General features: G+C 38.4%; 1 protein-coding gene across 1 annotated transcript in view; it reads right to left on the bottom strand.

Annotated features, from left to right (window-relative positions):
- Nucleotides 1-3,454: 3,454 nt before the first annotated feature.
- LOC118597767 (probable ATP-dependent RNA helicase DDX60) overlaps nucleotides 3,455-14,092 on the bottom strand; it is an 87,971-nt gene continuing 77,333 nt past the window's right edge. Inside the window, exons 34-37 of the mRNA XM_036209438.1 lie at nucleotides 11,956-12,098; nucleotides 9,159-9,310; nucleotides 7,566-7,628; nucleotides 3,455-3,987 (exon numbers count right to left, since the gene is read on the bottom strand). Of these exons, the coding sequence (XP_036065331.1) occupies nucleotides 3,888-3,987; nucleotides 7,566-7,628; nucleotides 9,159-9,310; nucleotides 11,956-12,098 (458 nt within the window). The 3' untranslated portion in view covers nucleotides 3,455-3,887. The remainder of the gene's footprint in view (nucleotides 3,988-7,565; nucleotides 7,629-9,158; nucleotides 9,311-11,955; nucleotides 12,099-14,092) is intronic.

Genomic DNA, 14,092 nt, shown 5'->3' with positions numbered 1-14,092 from the left:
AGTATGTGATCACCCTAAGTGTGTGCCCACCCTCATGAGAATTGCCTGCACCCTTGAACAAACACAATAAAGCTGAAATGAGGCCCTAGAATAGCCTGTGAATGAAAGTAGTCAAAAGGAAATTGTACCAACAGATATACTTACTAGATTATTTAGTTGTACAAGATATTTAGAAGGAAGAGTAAGGGTTCACATGAATCTGGGTGTATACCTTGATTGTGTTAATGTCACAATTAAGATAATTAAGATACTTTTTAAAAAGTTCTATCTTTAATTTTTGGAGGAAGTCTCAACACATATTACCATGGCACATGTGCTCACCTTGCTCTCTTTCAAATTCATGGCCTCTTTAACTCTTTAATTGCTGGTGTGTGTGTGTGTGTGTGTGTGTGTGTGTGTGTGTGTGTGTGTGTGTATTCCTCAATATATGTATACAATCTGCTCATTCCATATAATGCTACTTGCAGATATATGAGATGAGGCCTGGCCACTCAGCATTGGATGTCCAGTTAGAGGTCTTTTCCCAGGGGAGGCCTGTTTTTACTGCTCTCAACATTTATTAGCTGCCTACAGTCTTTTTCTAGGTCTGTGGCCTCATGAGATTTTCCCTTTTCATGTTAGCATTCCATTAATGTCCTTTCTCTGATCATTTTAGGCAGGCATCTTGATGGAACTTTATGATCATAGCTTCTGACATTTTTAAGAAACACAATCTCACAGCAAACTTCCTGATCCTCTGGCTCTTATAGTCTTCTGCTCATCTTCTGTAATGATCCCAGAGCCGTAGATGCAGGAGTTGTGTTGTAGATGTATCAGTTGGGGCTGTGTACCACATGATCACTTATTCCCTGCATTTCAATTGGTTGTGGTTTTCTGTAGTAGTCTCTGTGGCAAAGAGACATTTCTTTGGCAAGGGTCATATCCACACTTGTATATGAAGATTTGAAGGTAGGAACAACAGATGACCTCAGTCTTTCTGGGCCTGGGTTATCTCACTTAATATGATCTTTCCTAATTTCATCTATTTACCTGTAAATGTCATAATTTCAATTTTGGTGCAGTTGAATAGTATTTCACAATAAATACATACAGATTCCTCATTGTCCACACATCTGTTGGAAGGCATTTCTGTTGTTTCCATTTCCTTGCTATTGTGAACAGTGAAGCAGCGAACATGGCTAAGCAAGTCACTGGAGGACACCGTTGAGTCCTTTGGGCTTATACTGAGAAGTCGTATCCTTAGGTCAGATGGAGATTTATTTTTAGCTTTTGGGGTTCCTCAAAATGATTTCTAGGGTGGCTGGACCAGTTTGCAATCAACTTGGCCTTCCTCTTCACTCAGTTGATAGTGTTCTTTAGCTGTGCAGAATTGTTTTAGGCTTATGAAGTCCCCCTTGTGGATTGTTGGTCTCAATTCCTGGGCAAATGAGGTTCTTCTCAGAAAGTCATCTCCGACACCCATATCCTATATGGTTCTGCCTGTGTTTTCTTCTAGCAGTTTTCATAGCTCTATACAGACAGATTTTCGATACACACGAAACAAACATACCAATAAAGAGATCACGAACACCCCTCCATTGGCAACAGCCTCAAAAAAAAGAAATGCCTAGAAATACACCTAACTAAATAGGTTAAAGACTTATACAGTTAAAACTTTAAATTTCTGAAGGAAGAAGGAGAGAAGGCTAGAAAATAAAAAGACATTCCATACTTATTGATGGGTAGAATTGATACTATGGAAATGACCATTCTACCAAAAGTCTTTTGCAGAGCCAACGCAATTCCAGAGAAAATCGGAATCTCATTCTTCACAGTAATACAAAAACTATCCTACAATTCACATGGAATCACAATGAACCCCTGATACCTAAAACATCCCTTAACAAAAAGAACAATGTTGGAGGGACTAACATTCTAGACTTCAAGACTAGAGCCATAGAAATGAAAACAAATATGGTGCAGACACAAAACCAGACATGAAGGCCAATGGAATAAAATCACAGACCCAAACATGGGTACATATAACTATAGACATCTAATATTCAACAAAGATGCCAAAAACATATACTAAAGACAAGGCAGCATCGTCAACAAATGGTTCTGGGCAAACTGGATGTCCATATGTGGCAGAACAAAATTAGACCTGTATCTATCACATCGCATGAAACTGATTTCAAGTGGCTCAAAGACGTAAATGTGAAACCTGAAACCACTAGAAGAAATATAAGCAGTACTTCTGTGAACAGTGAGAGGAGTGAACTCCATGCAAAGAGACCCAGGAGACAGGGTAAATCATGTCTACCTTGAACTCACTTTCTCCATTGAAGAACCTACTTAAATGTGGGACTCTATTCCATGTGAGAAAACTACCAACTTGGATGGACAAGCATCACAGCTCAGGATACCCATTTCTTTTATTGCCTGGTTTTTCTCTTCTCTGGGGTCCAGGGAATCTTCATATGCTCTACCTAGTTCTAAAGTATTCTAGGAAAGTATCTTGCCAGTTCATAATTTTTGTAGGTTTTCTGAGCTCCATCTTTTTGCTGACATAACTTTCCTGAACTCACTCTTGAACAATTGTTCCTGCTTACTCTTCAGATTTAGCTAAAGACTAAAGAGGCAGTCCTCTCTCACTCACAGGGGACCCACCTCAAAGATGTTGTATATAATTCCACACTTTTAAGAAGATTCCAGGTTGCAGGCAAAAATGACCTCACTCTTCTAAAAATCTAGAAGCCAGATTACCTTATACATATAGGGATGGAGGAAATCTTCATTTGCCAGCTGGACTCCTAAGTGTAATCTTTAAGTCAAAGCTAACATAACGATACATTTCACATCATGTAACATTCCACTAAGTGGCAATTAGGAGGTGCTAGGCAGGATCCTGTTTTCTAAGTGTCCTGGTTTACAGCACTGTGTAGCATTTAAAGAATGAAAACAGTTTAAACTGCATCCCCACCACCACCACCAAGGTAGAGATTTCTAACATCACTCATGAAATGGTACATCATTTCCAATAATTAGAAATGCTCTGCTTCAGAAATAAATGAACCATAACAGATTTTTAAAGGCACTGCAGTCTACTTACAGTGACACCAAAAAGAGCATTGTTCAGCGAGATACCCGAGTGGCAGAAAAGACTGTCCCTCTGTTTTGAGGATTCAGTGATGTAAGTTTGAGTTGAGGGTTTCAAATAGATTCTAGAGCTGAGAAGGAGGACAAAGCCCCGATCACAGAATGATCCTATGTAAATGACCACACAGAATGAATGGTAGTGTGCACATGAATAGATGAGTATATTTCACACAAACGAAACCAATGAAGTCTTTATTTCAGCAGTCATGTATATACAATTAAAATGAAGCAAAACATTAGCTATGTGTTTCCTTTTAAAAATTGGATGAAAACATTCATTTTTTTAATAAGTAGCTTATTTACTAAGGTGCGCTATTTCAATAGCTAGCAATCTAAGCAGTGCAATCCGTTTATGTTGAATGGGAAGAATATATTACACTTTCAAGATACTATAATCATTTCTTTTCTAATTTCAATTATATATATAACATTTTCCCACAGAGTGAAAAAATGCCTTCAAACATATATAATCAAAATTCTGCATTTTCTCATTCAATCCTCAATAATTTGGAGACATAAGCATTTTAAGTCAATCATTTAAAGAAACCAAGACTTAGGCACACCTAGTAGTATGGCCAAGGGTGTTCAAAGCCAAGCCCGGCAAGTTTGGTGGCAACTCTTTAACTCCAAACTGCTTCCTCATCCCATTTCATTGTGCATGATTTTCTGATCAAGACGTAAGAATAAAAGATATATAACTGGCAAAGCTTCTATGGTGATATTTTAAGTGGTTGACATTGTTTTTCTTTTCACACTTTTTCGAACTTTTCCTGAAAGGACTTAGACAATTGTTCAAATGCTAGAACAACGTTATCTTCTTCATTTTCACAGAGTTCACGCAAGGAGACACTACAATAGAAGAACACAAATATACATATACTATTAGTCAACTAAGTGACATTGAGTATTATAAAAATTAAAGACTGTCCTGTAAAATGATGAGGTAGGATTACCAAATTATAAGGAATACTGATAAGAAACAAATTTATTCACCAAATAATGTATACACACAAAAAAGGAAATAAATAGGAAGGGTAATTGAAAAGCTACCAAACTCTATGACATTTGATCCTTGTCCCTTAGGTAGTACAACACTAATTTCTTTTCTTTTCTCTGCATATCTCATGGGCATATTTTTTGTGCTATGGTGTCCAGAATATACTGTAATTGACTATGGAGAAGAAAAGCTTCCTTTCTTTCTGTAGGTAAGAAAAAAATGAAAGTGGAATGTGGTCAGTAGAATAATGGTCCTCATCTAATTCAGAGGTCCTCACCTAAAACCCAGAAACCTATAAGTTACGTTAGATTCCATGGCAAAGGGGAATTACCATCACAGATGACAGTTAATCATCAACACTGGATTCTCTATGTAGAACTGATGGAATTCTCAAAGGTGCTCATGGGTGTGAGGAAGGAGAGAACTGACATCAAAGGAGTGAAATGTGGACACTTGTTACACAATCTCAGCTCTCTCTGCTGAGCATCCCTGGCCTCAAAGACAGAAGGAAATGGTGAGCCAAAGATGCAGGCAGCCTCTAAATTTGGGAGAGAGCCAAGGATTTCCCTTAGAGTGTTCAGATGCCTAATTTTACCTAATGTCACACACTTGACCTTTGAGCACCAGAATTGTAAGATCTCTCTCTCTCTCTCTCTCTCTCTCTCTCTCTCTCTCTCTCTCTCTCTCTCTCTCTCTCTCTCTCTCTCACACACACACACACACACACACACACACACACACACACACACAGAGGTTTATATCATTAAGTGACAACAACTTGTCCCATCATCATTAAGAAACTGGTGCACAGACATGAAGATATGGAGAAGAAACATAAACTGAACAGTTCATAGCAAGTAGCCTTGAATGAAATCAAGAACAGTTTAACATCTTATTTGCCTTTCATTGTTTAGTGTTTTATCCCTACTAGAGATCAATCTTCCCCGTTGTCATTAGTGATCTACCACAAAAATGAAATGTCTATCTGCAATGTTAACTAACTTTTCCTGAGTTACAGACTTATCATTGTGATGATGTCTTCTGATATCCACAGATATAGAGCAGAAGGTTGTCCTCTGATATCCATAACATATATAAGCTCTAACTCACTATTTTTGTACTTCCTCACAAATGTCATTTTCACTCTGTAGTGTGTGTGTGTGTGTGTGTGTGTGTGTGTGTGTGTGTAAGAGAGAGAGAGCGAGAGTGAGAGTGAGAGAGAGCGAGAGAGAGATTCATTAACAACAATTTAAACCTTGGTCATCTTAACCCACTATATGAACTTCAGGATTAATGTCTCAAATTATAAATATTTGTCAAATTAATATTCTGAATTATTCTTCCTGTTTCCTTAATTCAGACCTTCATTCATTTCTCATCACCCTTACTGTTACAGACTTTGAGACAATCTGACACATCTCTACCACATATTCAAACTGTAGATCTATGCCACACTCACTCTTATTGCCCTGTTTCCACAATGCTCAAAATATGCAAGCAAAATTCTAAACTGTAACACTGAATTATCTTCCTGAAACAGACTCAAACTTCTCTGGAACCATAAGCCAAAAGAAATTTCTTCTACAAGTTGTCTTGTTCATGGTGTTTTATCACAACAACAGAAAAGTAACTACTACAAGGACTATAGTCCAAAAGGGTGGGAATAGATTTATCAATCCTTGTACCTCAAATGTTTTTTTTTTCTTCTTTTTTTTTTCTTTTGAGCTGAGGATCGAACCCAGGGCCTTGTGCTTGCTAGGCAAGCGCTCTACCACTGAGCTAAATACCCAACCCTTGGGAGGCAGAGCCAGGCGGATCTCTGTGAGTTCAAGCCCAGCCTGGGCTACCAAGTGAGTTCCAGGAAAGGCACAAAGCTGCACAGAAAAACCCTGTCTCGAAAAACCAAAAAAACAAACAAAACAAAACAAAACAAAAAAAAAACCCTGAAATGTTTAGAAATGTCTCAAACCAATAATAACTGGTTAGGTAAATGAATGAATGTTTATTTTTCAGCCTGGCTTTGGACACAGCTCTAGTATCTCTGGAGGCTTCTGGATTGCTTTTAAGATTATACCTTGGGTAACTATGAGGCACCTTGCCTAGAGATACTACAAACCAGTGGTTCTCAACCTGTTTATCATGACCCCTTTGAGGGTCACATATCAGATATCCTGCATATCAGATATTTAATTTCAGTTATAAAGTGTCAATAATTGAATTGTATTAAAGGGTTGCAGCATTAGGAAGGTTGAGAACCACTGCTATAGATAGACAAAGCTTTTCCCTTATGTTCTTGTATGCTTCAAATTCACTCTGTGTATACAAAAAAATTCATATAGGCCTAATTCAGTTCTGATCAATGAAATAAAACAAAGAATTGCTTATTAATGATGCAAAAATGTTGAGATTTATGGTCACTTGAATATACCGGTGGCAAAATAAATAACCACTGTTAAAGTGCTGGAATGTGCTGTGGATATTGCTCTGTGTAAATAAAGTGCTGATTGGCCAGTGGCCAGGCAGAAAGTATAGGCGGGACAAGAGAGAAGAGGATTCTGGGAAGTAGAAGGCTGGAGAGACACTGCCAGCCGCCGCCATGAGAAGCAACATGTAAAGACACCAGTAAGCCACAAGCCATGTGGCAAAGTATAGATAAGCAGAAATGGGTTAATTTAAGATAGAAGAAGCAGATAACAAACAGCCTGCCACAGCCATACAGTTTGTAAACAATGTAAGTTTCTGTGTGCTTTCTTGGTTGGGTCTGAGTGACTGTGGGACTGGTGGGTAAGAGAGATTTGTCCTGACTGGGCCAGGCAGGAAAAATCTAACTACAGGAATGCATTTAGATTCAAGAGAGTTACTATGATGGTCATCCTAGCTGACATTATATGGTCAATGGAGCCTAAGGATGGAGTGCTCACATAAAGTTTGATAATGCCTGTGATTAACCGCACTTCGTTGCAGATCAAAACAGGAAGTGACTATACATTGACATTCAGACAATCCCTGAAGAAAAATATAGGTTGTAGCAAGAGATTCAAGAGCAAGCACATGCTATAACCTGGAGACCTGATGGCACCTCAGAAACATCGTATATTTGACATGATTTTACAATTGAAATCATTAAGAATACTAGGATCTGGGGTCAGTAATGCTCCTGAATAATTTTCTGTGTAGTGCCTGAGCCTGAGATTTTATGTGGATGGACCTTATTCACCAAAATAGTATGGAATTAATTATATTGCAAAACATAACCAATAGGTTGTAGGGATGGGGAATTCTGTAGACCCTCTGGAAAGTTGAAATACATGCTATGTAACAGGCTCGATGATACTTTTATGTACTTGGCTCATAAAAAACATCTCGACATTTTCAAATTACAGTTAAATTTTTGAAAAATAGGAAAGTAATATTTCAACATGTAACATACCTGATAGATTTAATGGTAAGGGAAAAATCTTTCAACAAGTGGTAAGCTGCCCCTTGATGTAACCTAAACACCAGGAAAAACAAATTAATGACTCAAAATTATTTACTAGTATTTTTATATCCATAAATTAGGGCTATCTTGGCCATGATCACAAAAGCTGGGTTTTTATTGTTGTTTTGTTTTGTTTTACAATGGATGGCTCACAATTGGTCACAGTGTTGAGAATAAGTGACAGCTGAGCACTATTACCTATTTGGAACATCTATGTCACCCCACCAAGGCAGGGCATCACAGAAGAGGACACAAAAAGAACTAAGAGCTAGATCTGAGAGGAGTGTTGTGACGTGCTCTCTTTGGGGCATGGTGTTACTCATGAACTTAGAGTAACTAAGGTAGTCTGCACAAGGTCTGCACACGATTGGGACCATTAACTTTCAGTCATGCATGAGAGGTTCATAGGACAACTAGCTTCCCAAGGGAGGCCCAGGGCCCTATGTGCTGAAGAAGGGGGAATCATTTCTCTTCGGTATTGTAGTCACTGGTGAAGGCCCCTGTGCTCCACACTCATGCAGGCAGCCCTGGTAAAACTCAGTGGGTCCCAAAATGAAAGCAAAATGAAACTCAAAGGCTCAAAAATGGAAGGCTGATTTTCTGGAGTTAAGCAGTACAATTGGGAAGAAATACAAGAATGTGGGAGGGAGTTTAGTCATAATAGTTTAATACAATTATGAATTATCAGTGAATAAGGTTTAATAACAAACAAAAAACATTGTCTGCTAATGCAACAGCCACTTTACTCACAATAAGAAATAGTGAATAACAATTTAATAAACAGGAGTGTTCCAGGTTTCTGAGGATGATCAAAACAGTTTATTCCTTAACTTAATAAGAATTACTAAATTTTTATGTCAGCTGTATTTTTAATTCCTTAGTGTATTTGCCTCTAGATGTATGTGTTTAGCACTTAGACTGATATCTCCCTTGCTCAGAGATATTTCCCTGGAAGTGAATATCTAATATGCTTAGCATTGCTAATTATTTCTTGAAATTATCAAGAGAGAAGATACCTACTGACCTGGTCAAACCTCACAAGGGATCCATGCTGACAGCAGTCAAGTGCATATGTGCTAAACAGCAGTTTCATCCTTGTCTGTCCAACTTTTGTGGCTAAAACACTGTGTCCACAAAATTGTGTGCAGAGAGACCTAAATAATACTTGGTCCTGCTTACACTTATATAAATGGCTTCCCTGGCAACAAGCTAAAATAACTGTCTCAGAACCAGATATGTAAACTAGATACTTTATATTCTCTCAGGCATTAAGCAATACCAGATGGCTAATTGTCATATGTTTAAAATACCAAATGATGCCTAAGTAGAACTGTAATATAAAATATATTAAATATTCACAAAGATACATTTAGAAGACATATTTAGGACAAGTGAGTTGGCCTAAAGGCCAAATTTTTGCTGATAAACTAGAAATAAAAAGAGTATAGAGTATGTCATCACCTTTGTCATCAGTCTGGGAATGAAAATCTAAAATGCTTGGCAGGGCTAAACATTTCTTGGAGATTTCAGGAAAGAACATACCTATTGTCCTGGTCTAATCCCACAAGGGATCCATGCTTATAGAAGTCAAGTGCATATGCATTAAGTGGCATTTTTCTTCCTCTACTATCAAATCTGTGTGGCCACAGCACTGGGGCTTGATTGTGATTGATACCAATTGTGTGCAGAATGACCTAAAGAAATAGATTTTTTAAATGGTTATTCACAAGGAGAGAAGCATTGTGATTTATAACTTGTAGTCATTTCATATTCATCAACGATTTTCAAGAACACTCTGTTGGTAGAAGAGCAGGTGCCTTTTGCACACACTGAGATGGTGCATCCTAGAGCATGGCTTAGCTCCACCTGTGAAGAGGATTATCCCCACAGCCTGCTGATGGCAAGTCCACCAGACTAGGAAAGAAAAGTTAATTGAAAAATTTTGTCTCCTTAACAATTCAGAGAATACCATTGCAAATGTAGTTTCAGAGAACTGGAGGCCTGCATGTCACAAGAGACTATTCAACTGAACAAGTATAATGGTCTTCAGAATCAACAACCAGAATAAAGAGTAGAGAGAGGATAGAACAAAAAACAATTTAAAAAAAGGAAGAAAGCAAATAAGTAGTTTTTCTGTGCCTATTTGTTTTGCAAACTTTACCTCATATGACCAACAGGAATTCTGATAAAGGGCTAGTGATGCTGTAAACTGGCCCAACTACATTCTAGAGTGTAGTTATTTGTTTGTTTGTTTGTTTTTTCCTTACTCTTTATTCTTTGCTCCTTGGGAGCCTGCCACCCAGCACCCAAATAACTCACACAGAGACTTATTCTTACTTATGAATGCCCAGCCTTAGCTTGATTTATTTCTAGCCAGCTTTTCTTAACTTAAATTATCCCATCTATCTTTTGCCTCTGGGCCTTTATCTTTCTCTTTTTCTTTATAACTTTTTTTACTTTTTACTCCATGGCTTGCTGCATAGCTGAGTGCAGGGACCCTGGAGTCTCTCTCCTTATCCTCCTCTTCAATCTCTCTTCCCAGATTTCTTCTCCTATTTATTCTCTCTGCCTACCAGCCCCTTCTATCATTTCTCCTGCCTAGCTATTGGCCAATCCTTATTAGTAGACCAATCAGGTGTTTTATACAGACAGAGTAACACTGCCTCACAGAGTTAAGCAAATGCAACACAAAAGAATGCAACACATCTTTGCATCATTAAACAAATGTTCTACAGCATAACAAATGTAACACATCTTTAACTAATATTCTATAACACTAGAGTGGTTTGGGAGTCCTGGGTAGTAGACATGAATGTTTTAATATTTTTATTTTGTTATGACCCAGAAAATGTCCACCCAAGAGAAAGTTGTATGCATGCACCAGACATTAATACCAACCTGTTTGTAGCAACAGAGAACTATAAACTGATCAAACATTGACAGAAGACAGAGTCATGCATAGTTTTATATTATGAAGTATTATGGTGTATTGAAAATAAACTAGAGCTTCATGGCAAAACAGGTATGAATCTTACAGACATAAAACTAAAGACAGCAAAAGATACTTTCAGGAGAATACACTTAACCATTCCTTCACTCTTCTAAAACAAAACACAAGCATAAATAAATGCTCATTTGTAAAATAAATTATTTTCAGAAGAATTTGGAAATTTCAGTAACTGTAGTGGAACACAACGAAATGAAATAAAAGTGAGGCATGAGTTCTAGGTTCATGGGTACCCACTATGTGTATTCCTCTCTTCATAAGCCATCCAGAAGCTATAGAATATACCATCAAATTGTAATACATAATACAAGTAAGTGAAATTTCAAGATATTACAATATACTCTAATAAAAAATTATATAAAGTGAATTGGGTCAAGCAAAAAGCAGGGTATGATCAAATAACATGAATCTAAATACCTATGTCTGATGCTTCAAAATGAGGGAAAGAGAAACAGAAATTGTTTTCTAGAACTCCATGGGCAGCAAGGGTGAGTGGGAATGAGTTCATGCATGTAACTATGTCTCTTCTAATGCTGATTTTGCAGCAACAAGACACAGACTTTCTAGTTTATTCTATCAGCACCCCTGATTGCCATGGAGATTCCTCATGTAAAAAGGAAGTAAAAGTGATGGTTACATTTCATAAATTGAGTTCATTACATAACAAATGGAAAGGGGAATTATTTTGATAGCCTCCTCCCCCTCCTTCTCTCTTCCACTCCCTTCTATCGTGAAACAGAAACACACTCTAGCCCTGCCTGAAACTCATTTTGTAATAGTCCAGTTTGTAGCAGTCCTCCTGTCTCAGCATGCCCTGTGTTGGACTTATGGGCATGAGCCATCACATCCATCTTCGGAAAGGAAAACTGTACTGCTTAAAAAATAATATTGGTTTTTCAATGTACTTAACTACCAGTCTCTTACATATCCAACTAGTTATTTATAGTCATCCATATAAAACAAAAAATCAAAACTCCTAAAACATTTTTCTTAAAAATTATTTGTCTTGATATGCCATGACTGGCTGGTCTACATGGGAGGCCTACACTTTTCTGACAAGAAAGGAGAAGGAATGGATGGCTGGCAGGGGCAGACGGGAGGTCAGGGGAGGGAGTGGGAGGAGAGGATGGAGGGAGGGAAAACTGTGATCTGTAATCATGCTGGGAAAATTAATTAAATAATAAAAAATATTTTTCTTAGACTAGAAAGTATATATATTTATCATCTGCATGCTTACATTCCACAGCTTTGACAGCTGTCTGTTACAATATACCACTTGGACTGGAGCAGAAGCCCCCAGAGACTAACTAATACACATCACTCTTCACTTACGTTATTTGGAACTCCCGGACAGAGCAAATCCACATCAAAGTTTCCAGACAGACAGACAAATGGTGAAACTGCCACCCGGCCTTCCCCGCAGCTCATCAAGTGGGACACAAGTGGTGAATCTTCACATTCTTCACCTGTGAAATCTGGCCAGAAAAAGTTCAGATAGAGCCCTTTTGTTGACCTTTTAGTTTTTGCTTGTTTGTTTGTCCCTATGTATCTCCAGCAGGACTAGAATGTCTGTGTAAGCCAGACTGATCATAGAGATCCCCCTGCCATCTAGAGATTCCCCTGCCTCTGAGTGCTAGAAGTAAAGGCAGGCACCACCATGCCGGGAAGATTCAATTCCTTGTATAAGACCTAAACCAAGCTAAAAAGGGAAGTCATTGTACCTAACAGGGACCACATCACAATGACAACAAATTGGTATAACACATACTGAACAGCCAATCCAGTTTGTGACGGGATACATGTGGTGATATTTTGTTGTGCCCTAATAAAATTTGCCTGAAGATCAGAGAACAGAACTAGTCACTAAATTAATCACAGAGGCCAGGCAGTGGTGGCATAAACCTATTGTGGTTTTATTAAGACAACTCCAAGTAGTTAAAAAAGGTTTATTTTAGGGGGTAACTTACAGCTAGTAAAGGCATTGGTTATAGGATCCAGGAGAGTTGAGGTGCAGTCCAGGTGGGTTCTCTGGAGACAAGAGAGCTGGCAATCCAGATCTCAGGTCTTAAGGGCTCACATCTTGACTCCACCTCAGGGGCAGGTCATAGGTCGGCATGACAGTTACCAGAAGCCTCCCTTGGTGTAGTACTTCCAGGTCAAAGCTGGAACAGCTACCCACTACATATATCTTTAATCCTAGTATTCAGGAGGCAGAGATCTGTTTGAATCTCTGTGAATTCAAAGCCACTTTGGATTGTATGAGATTGATTCAGACAAGGAGAGAAACAGAGCCAGGCAATGGTGGCACACACCTTTAATCCTAGCACTTGAGATCTCATGCCTCTGCTACCAGTATTTGGGAAACACACGCCCTTTAATCCCAGTACAGAAAGGAAGTAAGATGGCTGGATGGAGAAAAGTATAGAAGGCATGAGGAGACAGAAACTAAAGCTTTTTCAGCTGAGCCAGCTTTTTGGCTGAGACCTGTTCAGCTGGAGAGCTTTCAGCTGAAGACGCAGAGACATTCAGTCAGAGGATTCATGGAGTTTGAGAGGTGAGACATGGCTGTGGCTTGTTCCTTTGTCTCTCTGATCTTTCAGCATTTACCCCAATATCTGGCTGTGGTTTGATTTTTTTTTAATTAAAAAGACCATTTAATATTCAAGCAACAGATACATTCATTAAATGTTAGCCTTTAGTGTTGGTATCACTATTGCAAAATATGTACTCTGCTTTTGATCAGTCAAAAGTTAATTAAACTAGAAAGTTCTCTAAATTAAACTCTCACCTTTAGAAACTTCTACACTGAATTAAGACTTTGCCTTAGCATCTTTCCAGGCAGTTTTCTCTCCAGGTATTAAAGATGCCCAACTCTGCTTTGCTTTCCAGATCTGACAAGATTGGGCATGTTCAGAGTGGTATAGGAATAGGCTAAATATGGTATTCTCATGTCCACTATAAGTAAGCTTGGGAATGGTTATGAGAATATGTACACTATCCATCCCTCTTTTTAGAAAGTTCCAGTTCATATCATCAGAGTAGGCTCTGGTGTGCCACTGAGGCAGAATATCTGCCTGTTCCCATCTTACCTGCCAGAGAGGTGTGTGCCCCCATCACTATCTGTTCCTGTGCATGCTGCCCCTCCATTTATAGGGTCTAAGAGGGTACACACTGCACTCCCTTGATTTTCCCCAACTGAAGATGTTAGGGTATAGTGAGCCACAGATAATTCTCCCCAATCAGAGCTTTATACCTGTCACCCTTTTCCATTTATGGTTTCTTAAAAGACTTCTGTATGTGGGTTATAAATAAGAACAACAAAACTGAACCATTTCCCCATATACTAAGCCCTACTTCAAGGTATCCACATGCCCTAATCATTTGAAGCTCAATAATACTATAAAAAAATACTATTCTCTACTTCATGTCCATTGATAAATCAAGGACATGATTATGGCATTGCTTGCCT

This window comes from Onychomys torridus, chromosome 17, assembly GCF_903995425.1.
Source record: "Onychomys torridus chromosome 17, mOncTor1.1, whole genome shotgun sequence".
Classification (NCBI taxonomy): Eukaryota; Metazoa; Chordata; class Mammalia; order Rodentia; family Cricetidae; genus Onychomys; species Onychomys torridus.
The sequence above is the reverse complement of the archived record's forward strand: the minus strand, read 5'-3'. Positions and strand labels throughout refer to the sequence as shown.